A 14,888-nucleotide genomic window follows, 5' to 3' on the forward strand; every position below is an offset into this window, starting at 1 on the left:
GTTTTACTAAAGTATGACTACTATATTTTGACTGAAACATTTTTTTTAGCACTTAACATGTTTTGTTTAATATAATTCTTTATTGTAAATCGTTCTCTAATACCAACATTATCAAAATAAACATACAAACTCAGAAGATTAGTTCATGATTATCTTTAAGATGTATTAGTCGTTAATATTAATAGAAAACAAACCATCAAAATTCTTCTTACGTTGACAGAAAGCAAATATTGAGATTTTTCAAGTTATACTAAAAATTGAAACCTTTTAAAATTTTAAGGGAGTGGATCTATAACATTGAAAGGGGTGTTGTATTTTAAATAAATGAGAGGATTGTGTAGAATTTTAAAATATTTACAGTGTCGGTGCGTTTTAAACAAATATCATTGTTGGTGTAATGTATTGTTTAATTTAGTATAAAATTTGAATAAAATCAAAGAAATACAAATATAAAAAAAAAAACTATTGTGATTTGGATTTTACATATTGTTCCTATCAAGTTTACTTATACGAGGTCCTTAAGTGTTTTTAAGTGTTTTTTTAGCTTTTTAACCTTCACTTCTTTTATCCTCTTGTGTCTTAGGTGTCTTTTTGATTTACTAGGTTTTTTAAATTTTCTTAGTGGTAGAAATACCTGCAATGTTACAACTTATTGTTAGTTGTAATTCTTTGGTTATTTTAAAATTAATATTTTTCAAAATCATATTTAAATATAAAATAATTTATAGTTATTATATACTTTCTAAGAATAATTTTTAGAATGAGAATCTATTACAATTTTGCATATTTAAAAAAATTGAAATTAATTAATAATTTAAAAAATAAATAAGTTTTATTTTATATTTACTACATACTTTCTACATACCTAGATACAATTTTTTATATGTTCTAAACTTAAGTATATATCACTTTTTAATAAAAAGAATTTGTGTACTTTTCTTTAAATAAATATTATAATATGTTGTCAGAAGAAAAATGACAACCATATGAAAAAGAAAAAAAATCTTATAAAAACATGAGCTCCTGTATTTGTCTTCTTAATAATAAGTATATGGATTTTAGAAGTCAAGTTTTTTTTTTTTTTGAAAAATATTGTTCTTTGTACATATTGCGGAAATAAATCATTTGAGTTAGTTTGGTGTTTTATATAGACGGGTATTTGATTGGAGGAGAAGATAAGTTCTAGTAGATTTGAAGATAGATTCTCTTAGGAGAGAGGGATGATGAAAATCGTTCAACCGCAAACATCTATAAAATAAGGAGGATAAAAACCTTTAAGCTATTTTTCCAAAATTTGTATATAATAGATTAAGACTTTTTCTTTGGATCAGGGATGAGAATTGGTTTAATTTTTGGGATCTTGTATTTGAGTCAATAGTAAAGTAAGACTAGTTAGGATTATGAGTGTTTAGTTAGGGTTATAATTGGGCTTCTTTGAACCTAATGTAACCGTAAACTATATAAGTATGACATGGAGCAAAACTTACATTGACAAGGAGCACATGAACGTCCACATAACAACATAGGAATAAAGAGAGTTTTGCATAAAATGTGTGAGCTACACATGAGAATCATGAGTTTACAAAACATCTTCTCATTAGAGAGTTAATTTTTGAATTTCAAATCTTGACTCCAAATTTTGTTGGAGATCCCACATCGACTAGAGATTAGGACATTTCATCGTATAAAAGTGGGTGCAACCCTCACCCCATGAACCAGTTTTATGGAGTTGAGTTAAGCTTAAAACCCACTTCTTAACAAATTTTTCAGCCCATTACACTATAAATAAGTGGACAAATTACTTATAATTGAGCTTAAAATTAAATGAGTTTTATACTTTCAAATTATATCCAAAACACTTGTCTAAGTTCTCTCTAGGATGTCTTCCTCTGTTTTAAAACATTTCCTAATAATTTGGCTCAACCTTTCACTAAGCCACTCCTCATTCTCTACTCCAAATCAGTTGTGAATCATATTCTTACTTCCTCCATATTTTTGGAAGTTTCATACATCTTCCATAAAAAATTCAAAGTTAAACAAAAAAAAAAATTCAAAGTTAAACAAAAAAAGCATGATGAGGAGGTCTACCAATACCGAAGAGATATCATAAGTTTATTTGAATTCATGAGTCGAAAGAGTAATTTGTTTATATAGTTTTAATTGATAAAAAATATGTAATTTGCACAACATATTAACTTATAGCAATCCTTTTCTATTATGACTTTAAGTTAAAAAGTATGTCTTCGTTGGACTATTTTGTATTTTTTCAAACAAAGTGTTTTTTTATGAATGCCGAAAAGGTAACATAACAAAATTTTAAAAAATAACATTAAATAATGTTTATAATCATTAAAGTATTTAATTTTAATTATTTGTACTATGTATCTTAACAATGTTTGGTCTGACGGAAAGTTCGTTTTTAAATAATTTATGTTAATAAAATATATTTTAATATAAAATAAAATAATTGAGAGTCTAAAATTTGGCAATTGTTTACTTGCTTAATGCAAATTTTGAAAATTGTACTTCTGAAAATTGAAAATATGAAATTAAAAAATATATTATGGAAAAAATCATTTTTTTAAAATGAAATTGAAAAATTAATATCTAATTCTAAAATAATATTTTTAAAATAAAAAAGAATATTGGATTGGATGCATGGATCAATTGTCCTAAAAAATTAAAAATTTTCAAAGGATCCATTGGCAAAAGAAATACCTCTCATAAAAGGTGGTAATGTTAAATCCATTAACCCGGTTCAATAAAATGTGGACCGGAGAGAGATGTTGAGGCAAGGAGAAGCGAACCGGGAAGAGGGTCCATTAGGCCGTTTCTACCATCTCATCTCATTTGCTTTGCTTTGCTTTGTATTGTTTGCTGCTACCATCACGCGCACACGCACACTTTGCACATTTCTCCTACGCCAAACAAATCCAAAAGTCAAAACTACCCCCAGCCCACCATGGACGTAGGAGTCGCCGACGATCATTCCCCGGAAGCCGCCATATCGCGGTGGAAATTCGCGGTGTCGCGGCAGTATCAGCACATGCTGGACAAAACGACGCCGCACGTCTTCCGCCGCTGGATCGGGTGTCTGGTGGTGGCTGCCGTCTACGTCCTCCGCGTGTACTTGGTCCAAGGCTTCTACATCGTCTCCTACGCCCTCGGCATTTACATCCTCAACCTCCTCATCGGCTTCCTCTCCCCTCAGGTCGATCCCGAGATTCACGACGGCCCCACCCTCCCCACCCGAGGATCTGATGAGTTCCGCCCCTTCGTCCGCCGCCTCCCTGAGTTCAAGTTCTGGTACTATTCCCTTCTCCTAATTCCACCTTCCTCCTAGGGTTTCGTATTCCACCACCTACTTCTGTTGTAATATTACCGTGTTACCGTCTTCGGTTCTAACTCCAAGATTTGATTTGGAATTGTCGTTTCAGGACTCTTAGTTAGTTCGCTTAAGAATTTTCAGATTAATTAATTAAAGAAGGGAATTTAATTAAACTTCTTGCACTGCATTTATCACAAACACAAACAATTTAACCTGGACTTGTGGAGAAGTTACATTAGGGCCTGGGGGCTGAGCTTATGAGAAAAAGTTGAGGAAATTTTTCATTTATTTTATCCAAATTTATGCTCTCTCTATTGTTTTGTTTTGTATCCGTTACTGTACTCAAAGTCTAGATTTTCGTTCAAGCGAATCATGGATATTGAAAATGCCACATTCTGCTGATCATACTGGCTTCCATGTTATCCTTGATGAGTAGGAGGATATGATAATCTTCTATTGAACTTTATCACATTTCTGTGTTTAATTATTTGTCTATGATTTGGCTTCCGAGGAGATCAATCTTCATTCACGAGCTTTAATATTGTGCTTTGTAGGATTTGTCATTTGTGGAGTTGTTGATGTTTTGTTATTTACAATTTGGATTTAACGTGCAGATGATTGTTTTTACTGAAAGCTGCTAAACTTTTCTTCGTGGGCAGGTACTCGATCACAAAGGCGTTTTGCATTGCATTTGTGATGACTTTCTTTAGTGCCTTTGATGTTCCAGTATTCTGGCCGATACTCCTTTTTTACTGGGTGGTCCTATTCACACTTACAATGAGGAGACAGATATCACACATGATAAAATATAAATATGTTCCATTCTCGTTCGGGAAACAGGTAGGTTCAGCATAATTTTTTCCCATTCAAATTGTTGTGGCAAGCAAATATTGGTTATTCATTTATTAATGGTGTTTTTATCAGGATTGCATCCTTGTTGCTAATAGTAAGCATTTTGTCTATTTTATTTTTAGCGCTATGGAAAGAGAACACCAGCAGAAAGCACCAGCCCGACCGTGGACTGAAATTCAGTTCAATTGAACTTTATTTGCTACATTTAAGCCACAACCCCACATGTGGCTTGATATCATCTACAGTATATTTTAACAGCTGGAGCACCTGAGATTTGGTGGCTGGGGAAGATTGTTTTGAGGTCTAGCATGGACGTATGACATCTGGATGTTCAACTCCCAATTGAGCAACTGTTTTGGACATCTTCAATGTTTCTACTCCCTGGTAGATGCTTTAGTCTTGGGTAGATGTTGGGGGCTCTCTCTTTACATCTCCCTTCTAGTGAAATCCTTTTTCTTCTTTTTCTTTATAGGTAGGCAAATGCGAAACTCTTATTGCTGAATTCTAGTTAAATAACGAGAATTTTAAGACGCCTGTGCAAAAGGAATCCCCTTCATTATTTGCAATGGGGTATTAACTCTTTTTCCATTGTATTTTTTTTCTTCTAATCATGTGATTTTCAGGAACTCATTTTTTTCCATAAATGTGCCCATGCAATACTATTACTCCCTTCAGGCTTTCTCGTCATTATTGTGATGTGTGGATCTTTTTTATATATATTTTATGAATGAGCTTGTCCACACTTTTTGGCTGTAAGACTGATATCCCCAGGAGATATTGAAGTTGTTCTTCATAAGGTTTTCTCATGGGTGAAACCTCCTATCATCATTGCAGAATGTCCTCAAGCACAAGTATTTTTTTAAAGCCAAGTACTTGTCTTATGAATCAGGAACAAAGTATTTTTATGACTCTTTTTAATTGGTGTTTCTGTAACCGAGTTGAATAGCGTTGTATGATTCATATGGTTGACTATATCTAATGGAACAAGGTCGATCTTATTTAGTGGGATAATGTATTTGTACAAATGCCATTTTTTAATTTTTTATTTTGATAGAGCGATTACTTGGCCGGGTTGGTCAGGGAATTCTTTCCTTTGCAAAGGGTTTCTTGCTACACCATTTGTTCAGGAAATTTTCCCATTGATCCTGATGTGCATCTCTCATCAGAAACATTGGAAAATTGTTATGTACCACTAGAGTTTTGTTACTGATTACTTATACATATATGCTCTTTCAATTGTCTTGACCCTTCCTTGTATCTGATTGTCTCAGTGCTCGCTAACCTACTTTTCCCCCAACTGTAATGGTATCTGCAACTCCCTCATTCCAGTAGGCCAAGTGACCTTAAAGTCACCCCGTTGCCATGGTCATGGAAAACACCAGTTATTTATAGTGCGACCAAAAATTGTTGTTCCAAGAAGCGATTGTGATCGCCTGAATATTGATATTTGCACTAGAAGAATTTTGTGCTACAATTGTAAAATGAAAACCGTAATGTTCCATGTCCTAGCCTTGAATTTATTCCGACATTTTCTTTGGAAAAATAGACGGGAAAATTTTAGAGTTAGGGAAGTGAAGAAGGAAAGGAGATGATGCAACGCCGAGATTTCCTATGTTGTTAAAAATTATGTAATAAACCCAAAAGTAGAGAGAGAGGAAGTGTGCTCTCTTTCGTAGAGTAGCCTTTCCATGCTTCAAAGCGCTTGATCTGGCGAGGCATATACGTTTTGTAGTGGGCAATTTCTTCAACCACTCCCATGTTTTCTTCCTGTTCTTCCTTTCACTCTCTTGGAACAAGTGAAATGACAACTTTGTCATTTTCATCATCTTTTCATTGATACCTGTTTTATTAAACTTTGAGATGGTCACCTTCAAGCTTCATAGGCTCCAAGGAAATGAGGAGGCTACACCTACAGAAGATACTTCGACGCTCAAGTCAATAAGAGTATAGAATATAGTGAGTATAGTGTAAATACGAGTTGAAAGTACTTCCTATGTTGTATTAGATGATCTTTCTATAGGGCGTAATCTGGTATATATATACCAAGTCGTAACATCTTCGTCTTTAATCATGATTCTGTCTTAATTGAGTGATTAAGGTTAATTGATTGAGATCCCTTAACTTGTGCTCCCTCATAACGTTAAATACACAGGTCGGAAAACAACCCATAAATATCCAACCATCGGGCTGGGCCCATGACCTTACGTGGCCTTAGCCTTAGGCGTAGGCCAATGAGGTTATAGCGAGTTGAAGGTCGGAAGATGAGTCATTTGTTATATTCCATCGGGTCACGTCCATGACTTTACATCCCCCCAGCCTCAAGCACAGGCCAATGAGACTAAAAGTCAAACTTACTCTGACGATCTTCAATCAACCTACATATCTCTTAACACCGGGTTTGACCCATTATGCTACAACACATTTTCATTGACACCTTTCTTTTTCTTTTTATAGATTCTAAAATTTGAAATACAATTTTAATTTCAAGTCTATAAGGTATTTATTTCCTGGATTCGAAAATACATTATGAATTTTAGAAATTTATCTAGAAAAAAAATGTGGAGGTGGAAGAAGAAATTGCCTTTCTAGTGTGGTGATGCAAGGCAGAAGAACGAAAATGAGTGTGTTAGGGATTGGAAGAGCGTCTTCGGTTTAGAATAGTAAAAACACAATAGTGAATAGTTGATGTCTAAGAGGTTCAAACACTCCTCTTAAATGTTGTGTGTGTCGGACACTCGTATCGTATACCAACACTCGTACAACACGTATCAGTGAAAATGTCCAATTCAACAAATATTTGTTGGATTTTTGACAACTCTAGCACGATTCTAATGTAATTTTAGAAAAAAAAATACATTAATTTTCTAAAAACTCAAACTTATTGTAGAAACCAATCATTTTGAACCAGTCATGAAAAAACATTTTTGCTAACAAAAAATGTGAAACATACTTGTGCATATAAATATTCATTGTCAATTTATATAATTCATGATTATATAATATATAGATCCGTATCTCCGTATTCTACATTTTAAAAGTTATACGTATTTTCGTGTCCGTGTCGCATTAATGTTTGTGCCGATGTATCTCCTACATAGATTGAAGTACAAAGTATTGATATATTTTATTTTAGTATAATAAAAAAAAGAGTTCATAAAAATTTAAATTTTGTTAATTTTATTTGAATCATGTTAATAATTAAGATAATTAAACATATAATTTTTTTCATATAATACTAAAAATAAAATATATTCATACTTATCGTACTAAAATAACTATTTATCCTTCAAATAATACTCCAATTGGGTGTGAAAAAATGTGATAATGAACGGCCGAGCAAACACGCTAACAGAAGTGGTTTTTTCTCATGAAGGGTGCAACAGAGGTTACATATAATCGAGGAAGGAAGTTTGGAATTATAATTGGAAATACTGTTTGCAGAAATCGAGATTGTGCGTGTGTTTGAGAGAGAGATCGTGGGTTCACACGATAAAGGTAAAGAATTTTAGAAATGAGTTCCAATATTTTAATCTCAACCCTGCATTTGTTTATGAATATATCAATGATTTAGATCAGTGCACCAAGTCTCAGGTCATGTGGAACACTAGAAAATCATTTTAAAAACGTAGGCATTTAATGAAATGAAATAGCAATTCTTTCTCGCAATTTAATTCTCTCATTATGTGAAATGAAAGCTTGTTAAAGCAATGAAGCCAAAATTGTTGTGCAAGCATTTGCATTACAAAAGAAAGTTGTATTACAGCATTAGCATCAATACCTTCTGTGCCAAAATAAATGAATCAATGATATTCCAGCCTTCCAAGATCTTTTATAGGCTTGATTATTGAAATCAAAGGAAACACATCAATATCTCAAAACTTGATAAGGGTCAACACTAAAAACTTACCGGGCTGGTCTGTAATATCCATATATACTGTAGTAGGTTTGTGCAAGAGTGAGTAGCAACAAGACAACAGCAGCAACCAAAGATATAATGGCCCAAGGATTACCGAAGTAATTGTGTCTCAAGCTTGCACACCAGGTATTCCATCTATGGTTGTAATACCGATTCACATCCTCAGACAATGGGGAAAGGTAACTGTTATTGATGTCAAACACAACCTCTTGGCATAAGCGGTTGAAAAGGTCTGCAACTTCAGCATCACTACCAAGCCAGTGCTCAATTATGCCACGGTAATGAAGGTATCCCACATCCTCTGGAGAGTTAATCAAGTTGTCCATGAAGATAATATAGGATGTAATGTCATTGCTGCAATCAAGATGACACTGCTCAAAGGCAATGAGATTCAGGAACAAAGACTTGGTACCATCGTGGATCAAGAGCCGTGGTATTCGCAGAATACCATCCTTAAATTTGATATCCCAGAAGCGATCAGTTTTCCTCTTCTTGAACTTGATTCCAGCTTCTTTAAGCTCTGTGACACAGTGTATCAGTTGTTGCCTCCGTTTATCAGCCACTCTTTGAGCATTTGACCTGCGTTTGATCCATATTCTTGGAACTGGTTGAGCTCCTGCGCGCAAAAGACTTCTCCTGAACACTTCCAAGCAGTGAAGACCTTCTTGATCAGATAAAGGGTCAAAGGTAATAGTGTTTCCAAGTGATGATTCCAATTTGTTTCTGTCACTTTTTGACATGGGTTCATCACTTGGCATCAAAGGGTCGAAGAACCTTAGTGCTAGAGCTCCAACCAGTCCTTTCATGTCTGGGTTTCCCAATTGAATTCCCAGAAGTCTGTCTAGTACAAAGAGTGGAAGCTGGTTTTCTAGCATGATCATATCCCTCTGAATGGAGTGCATTGATCCACGCATTGCGAAAACAGGATCATTCCTGGAATATCCAAGTTGCTTGAACCCTTCTGTGGCTCCTCTGAATAGCTCCAGCACAAAACAACCATCAAGGACAAGCATTTCCACGAACTCATTGCTGCTTAAACTAATTGATCCTTCATAACAGGAGCGAGCTCTTTCTTCTATCTCCTTCATGGAATCGAGGTAGATCCTAATGTCATGCTTGGCACGCTTAAGGACATGGTTAAGGGAACGCCATTTATGGCGATCCATTGGGCGAAGGCGCTTCTTGCCATGATGGTAAGGACCTATCGACACAATCTGCGGAGCAAAAGCTTTATCATCACCAGTACTATCTCTAAGGTAATGGGGGATTTTGTAGATTGATAGTTTGGACCATGAACTTGCTACATCATCTTGACCTGCCTGCTCTAGTTTTTCCTTGATGAACACCACCCATTCAGATCCTGGTGAGTTTGGTTCCTCCCGTGATTTTTCGCCATCTTCACTGATGACAACTTGCAATGATTCTGTAGGTTCCTGCTGAAGTTTGTCCTCCTGCTGCTGCTGCTGCTGGGGAAACTCTATTGATCGGTTCCCTGAATTAGGAGGAGAAGATGGAATCCCGGATTCCAAGGTTTCTCTGAGTTTAAGGGTGATGAGATACCAGCTCAAGAGCTCTTGGTTGAATACAGCTACCATTTCTTTAAGGGAATGGTGTTCTGTTTCTTGTCAATGACCTCTGGTGCTGCCAATTCATAGCCTGAAATGACCTTGACGTTTTCAATAGAATGTAGTAATTGACTTGAACAAATTGTGCAGCTCATATGGGACCCTTTTGGGCCTCATAACAACGCTTCCAATCTGTATGTAGCACGCCAAATTATGTTGGAAATACCCTTATCCTAAAATATGCTTATGGCATCAGATCATGAATAAAAGTTCACAATAATGAGAAACTATGGAATCATATGCACTTGCAAATTCCTACGCATACCATACACTATCACCCTTTTCACCCTTTCAACTTTACTGCTTCTTTTCACCCACTCTTAATTGCTATTTTTACTAGATTAACTTGCTAAATCATATTCCCAACCTATCATATTATACCAAACTACTGAGATTTTTATGGAGAAAAAATCACGTCTGAAACAAAGTTGTATGAAAGAAGTAAGGTGGGTGTGAGCAGGAACAAAAGTGGGGAAAACGTGAAAGAATTCAAAATTTGCGATGTCTCTCATTGTTCATCAAGCATTGGAGCATATCCCAATCTTAAATTCTAAACTATTCAGCTAAATAACTTTACAACAGAAACAATGAATATATAACTGTAAACCTCAATACAAAAGCATCTTACCAATCTTCTACTCACTAAATAATTTAAAAAGTGAAGAATGTTTTTGTAATTCCTAATTTTTCTCTATTTTTTTTAATTTATAGATTATTGTAATTATCATATTAATTTGAAAGTTAGGTGGAAGACTATAACTCTTATAGTTATAATGACTTAGATTCTCTCTTTAAATTTACTAGTGAATAAATATATCCTTGATTATAGGAAAAGTTATTACATTGACCATCTATATATTTTTCTATAATTGTTGCCTAAGCTAGGTCATACCTACCTATATGTATTAAGAAAGAAACTTCATTATAAAGACCACGAGTAAGATTAACAATGTCTATTAGTAAATAACTCTTGAATCTTAATAAAGTATCAATGTGTCAGTATACAATCTTCTATTTTTAGTGTAAAAAAGAAACAACCTCATCATGAAAATTGCTAGCAGTACAATTTTTATTCACTTATTAAAAGATATTGGGAGCATATAAAACTACTATAGAATGCATGTTTTGATCTTCTATGCCTAAATGAGAAGAGAGGATACAGATATTAAATTGGTACCCCATATACCCTAAAATATTTATAACTTCAAAAAAGTAGTTAAACTTTTGACCTTGATATCAGCTTTACAGCAAACAACTTGCAGATTTAAATATGAGCATAATTATCCATGGCAGGCAAGAGAAAATGACCTCATTCCTCATTACCTGGTCAAGCTCTTATATTTCTGCTTTAATATTTAAACATGTGACTGTTTTCCAGGAATATTAAAAGATCTTGGTCCATGGCTAAACTAACAATCTCTTGCGTGAATTTTAAGTGAAGAAAATACCTAACTGTCACTGCTGAATTGTAGAAGTCTGAGTAAACACTGCTAAAAAATAAAATACATTCATTTAATACCACTACAATATAAAATATTTCTTTATTTTCTAATATAAAATTATAATATATATTATTAAAGTTAGTTGTTAGATGAGAACAAAAAGTAATCTTTTGTGGGATCATCAAATTAGAAGTTGGAACATCTATTATTTGAGAAAGTTACTAGCAAGCTTTTTTTTTTCTTTCAATTTCTAGAGTTCTGCATAAAATAACAGGGAATCAAAGTATTCGCAACTTTTCAAGCAAAATAATGTGGAAATCCTAAAACTAGAATATTCAGGGTGTAGGTAGCGTTGTTTCCAAAAACATAAACTTCAGTGTTGTGTTTGTTTCTAGTTTTTACTGTGACAAAGAGAGAAGGACGTAAATCTATGTGTTTGTGGAAACAACATAAACTTTAGTGTTCTGTGTGTTTGTTTCTAGTTTTTACAGTTGACAAAGAGAGAAAAACGCAAATCTACGTAGCAATTGATGTGAGTGAAAATGTGAGCATAGAAGAGTGAGAATTTACCTTTTCTTCATCCTCCAACGTGTCAAGTGATTTGTCGAGAAAGTTATAGTAAAATGTACTAGAATGTACTCATTTACTATGTTGTCTTTGAATATTTTGAAGGAACCCACGTAATCCTCTGTCACCTTCTTTCGCCGCAACTTAGAACCTTGTCACGGTACCAATGGTTCCTGCGTCGCAAGAAGCTGCGGAGCAAAGCTTCAATTTGGTGAGTGTGAGATGGAGCTGTTGGAATAAGGGTTTGAGTGGCTGAATTGATCAACGAAACGATTCGAGTACGAGAACATAGTGTTTATAAAAGAGTACTAATTATTTCACATGGGTTAAATTATATATTTTCCAATGCCCTTATTATTTTACAAAAATATCACTGTCACGTTAGGCACTTAAAAGAAGTTGTATTCCGGCACATGGAAAAAATTAAAAAATTATTTTCAGTTTATAAAATTATGAATATTAAATTTATTTATTTCTATTTCATAATTTTAAATATTTTAAATATTGATGATTTTTCACCTAAAACTTTTTACAATTATAAAAGTTTGATTTGTTTTAATGCAAACACAATTATTTTTTCATAAATTTTTATTTTCTAACAATTTGACATAATCTATATTTTATTTGCAACAAAGTTCTAAAAACAATCTTTTAATTACAAATAACTAAAATGCATAAATAAAAAAGTTATATACTTTTTAAATATATTTATATAAATATAATTTTGTGTATTATTTTTATGACAACTTTTCATATTTCGACAAGATTAAATAATTATATATTTTTCAAAAATACTAATTAAATGGTTGAAAATAATTTACAAAATTTTAGTTAACCAAGTAACTCATATTTCATTATTCATAAATTTTGAATTACAATATTTTATTATTCATAAATTTTAAATTATAATAATAAATTTGTAAACTTAAATTTCAAATTTTTAAAAAAAAAAAAAATCTCTCAATTATCGTATCAGACACAAATAAACTTTATTTACAAAATCATTATAAATTACCTAAATTCAAACATACCCACTTTCTTCATATTTTTTTATTAACTTCTCACACATTCACGCTCTTAATTTCTCATAATGTATTTCTAAATATGAAAAATATTTTTAGAGACAATGTTATCATTTCAACCAATACCATGATCATTGTGTCAATTCTCAAAGTCATTATCAAATAGGAGATTATAAAATCACCTGATCTCACATAGCCATGATATCTTTTTTTCTTTCCCTCATTATTGTTACAATTATAAACAAAATTAATTATAATTAAAATTTCAATTTAACTTTACGTGTGCATCATATTTGTTCTTGTCGGTTGACTCGATTGCCCTCGTGCCTCTAACGACAATCACACGCCCGATTCTCTCTGCCTTGGTTCGTGCTTTCCTTCGATCGAAACACTCTGTATCTATAAAGACGAAGGGGGTCCTAGAGGCCGTTTGCATTCCGACACTCAAGTCAATACTGGGGCCAAGAAACAGAGAAATGCGTGTAATAGTTCTAGTCTCAAGAACTGCGTACCTTGTGGCTTTTCTTACTACCCTTTATATAGTTTAGGGTTTCCGCTGTTTCCGTTACCCGCATTTAGGGTTTCTGATGGAATACTCTTGCGTCACTATTACTCAATCTTAGAGCAATCTAGCGTGTAAGACTCCCTTACTGGAGTGCAACCTCTAATGGAATGGCCACCTGGGTACCAACTTGTGCACCTAATCTCTGGAGCCATCCGTCCTGGGGTGCCCTAACTGTTCACGGGTCATGCATGTACTTTGTCCTTGGAAAACGTAACTCTAACGGGCCTTAGCGCCTCCAGTTGTTCTTTACTTGTGCTGCGTCTGAATGATATTACTGCTAACTGATGTGGTTTTTGGAACCCACCTTTCGTGGTCCAATTCAACTGTTTGACTCGCCGATGTCCGATGTTACATCGATCTCACTCTGTTGCCGAGGACACATCGGCCTCACTCTGGTGATCGACATCCGACCACTAGTCGGCACCCTGACCCGTGCCACTTGTGAGACACTGGTTCATACCGCTTGTAAGACCCAGCTTACGCAGCCCACCATTACTGCAGTCAACAATGTTCGATGACTGGTCAGTACAATATTAAATTAATAACGTATAAAAAAATTGTCTATTGATTTAAACAATTTTGTTTGAAAACATAATATATTCATCATTACAATAAATGTATATATCTCGTCATACATTTTACTTTCTCAAAATATGCAACATCATATTTCTTTAACAATACTTTTTTTATCAGTGTGTTTTAAATTTTATTTAAATTTTAAAAATATTGTACAAGAAGCCTACTCGTTTGAAGCAAATTTATTTTATAAAAAAAATCTCCATTTTTTCCGTAACAAGGAAGATAATGTAATTCGGTGATATTTAATTAGTATTTTTCATGTTAGGAATTTGATGGATTTTGTGCAACTTTTTAATAGAATGTATAAGTGTTGTACTTATAAAATAATCTTATCCAAATCATGCCTTCCTATTTTTTAATTATACTAGTTCATATAGTTCCTTCTACTTGGGAAACCATATAGCCATTTTTATGCAGAAAGAATGTATTTAAGATGAAATTTTTCTAAACTAATAGATAGATCGCTGTCTCCGTATTATTAAATAGTGTAATTGTAGTTTTGAGTATATCATTCAAACATAAAATAAAATAAAAAACAACTATGAAGACAATGTCAGTGAACAAAGGATTAGTACAACATATCATAAAATTCCACAACATTGATTTTATTTCTTTATATTTTTTTAGTTTTTATATTAATTATTATAATTTTAAATTTATATAAAAATTTATGGAATTCTTTTAACTCTTATGAATTCATGAAATTCTTTACAATGTTTTAAATTCTTACAAAATATTTACATATAGTGATATTCAACTAGAATAATTAGATTTCCTAAGGCCATAAAAAAATACACAATTGCATTTAATTGAGATTTTTTACAAGTTATAAAAAGTAAGATGACATAAAAAAATTATACAAACTTTAATGGATTAATTTTAAAATTTTTATTAAATTTCATCATTTAGCACTCATCAATCAAACTCATTGAATCCCTTAAGAATTTTTTTAGACCTTCATTCTTTTCCGTCAATTATCAATCCTCATCATT

At 33.1% G+C, this 14,888-nt stretch overlaps 2 protein-coding genes across 2 annotated transcripts; one reads left to right on the forward strand and one right to left on the reverse strand.

The window, feature by feature from the left end:
* Window positions 1–2,756: 2,756 nt before the first annotated feature.
* On the forward strand, window positions 2,757–4,867 carry LOC137810084 (protein RER1A-like). The gene is made up of 3 exons (XM_068611207.1): window positions 2,757–3,306; window positions 3,988–4,168; window positions 4,303–4,867. Exons 1-3 carry the CDS (start codon window positions 2,963–2,965, stop codon window positions 4,351–4,353), a joined length of 576 nt encoding a protein of 191 aa, XP_068467308.1. The 5' UTR covers window positions 2,757–2,962; the 3' UTR covers window positions 4,354–4,867.
* Window positions 4,868–7,888: 3,021 nt separating this feature from the next.
* LOC137810085 (UPF0481 protein At3g47200-like) lies at window positions 7,889–10,259 on the reverse strand. The gene has a single exon (XM_068611208.1). The coding sequence runs from the start codon at window positions 9,689–9,691 to the stop codon at window positions 8,084–8,086; it is 1,608 nt and encodes a 535-aa protein (XP_068467309.1). The 5' UTR covers window positions 9,692–10,259; the 3' UTR covers window positions 7,889–8,083.
* Between the last annotated feature and the right edge of the window lie 4,629 nt (window positions 10,260–14,888).

This window comes from Phaseolus vulgaris, chromosome 2 (assembly GCF_000499845.2).
Source record: "Phaseolus vulgaris cultivar G19833 chromosome 2, P. vulgaris v2.0, whole genome shotgun sequence".
Taxonomy (NCBI): domain Eukaryota; kingdom Viridiplantae; phylum Streptophyta; class Magnoliopsida; order Fabales; family Fabaceae; genus Phaseolus; species Phaseolus vulgaris.

What these genes read in the sequence shown, in the direction of transcription:
- LOC137810084 (XM_068611207.1), top strand. Translation starts at nt 2,963, where the DNA reads ATGGACGTAGGAGTCGCCGACGATCATTCCCCGGAAGCCGCCATATCG. An exon ending in CTCCCTGAGTTCAAGTTCTG is followed by an intron (nt 3,307 to 3,987) that starts GTACTATTCCCT and finishes CTTCGTGGGCAG; the next exon opens with GTACTCGATCACAAAGGCGT. An exon ending in CATTCTCGTTCGGGAAACAG is followed by an intron (nt 4,169 to 4,302) that starts GTAGGTTCAGCA and finishes TTTTATTTTTAG; the next exon opens with CGCTATGGAAAGAGAACACC.
- LOC137810085 (XM_068611208.1), bottom strand. Translation starts at nt 9,691, where the DNA reads ATGGTAGCTGTATTCAACCAAGAGCTCTTGAGCTGGTATCTCATCACC.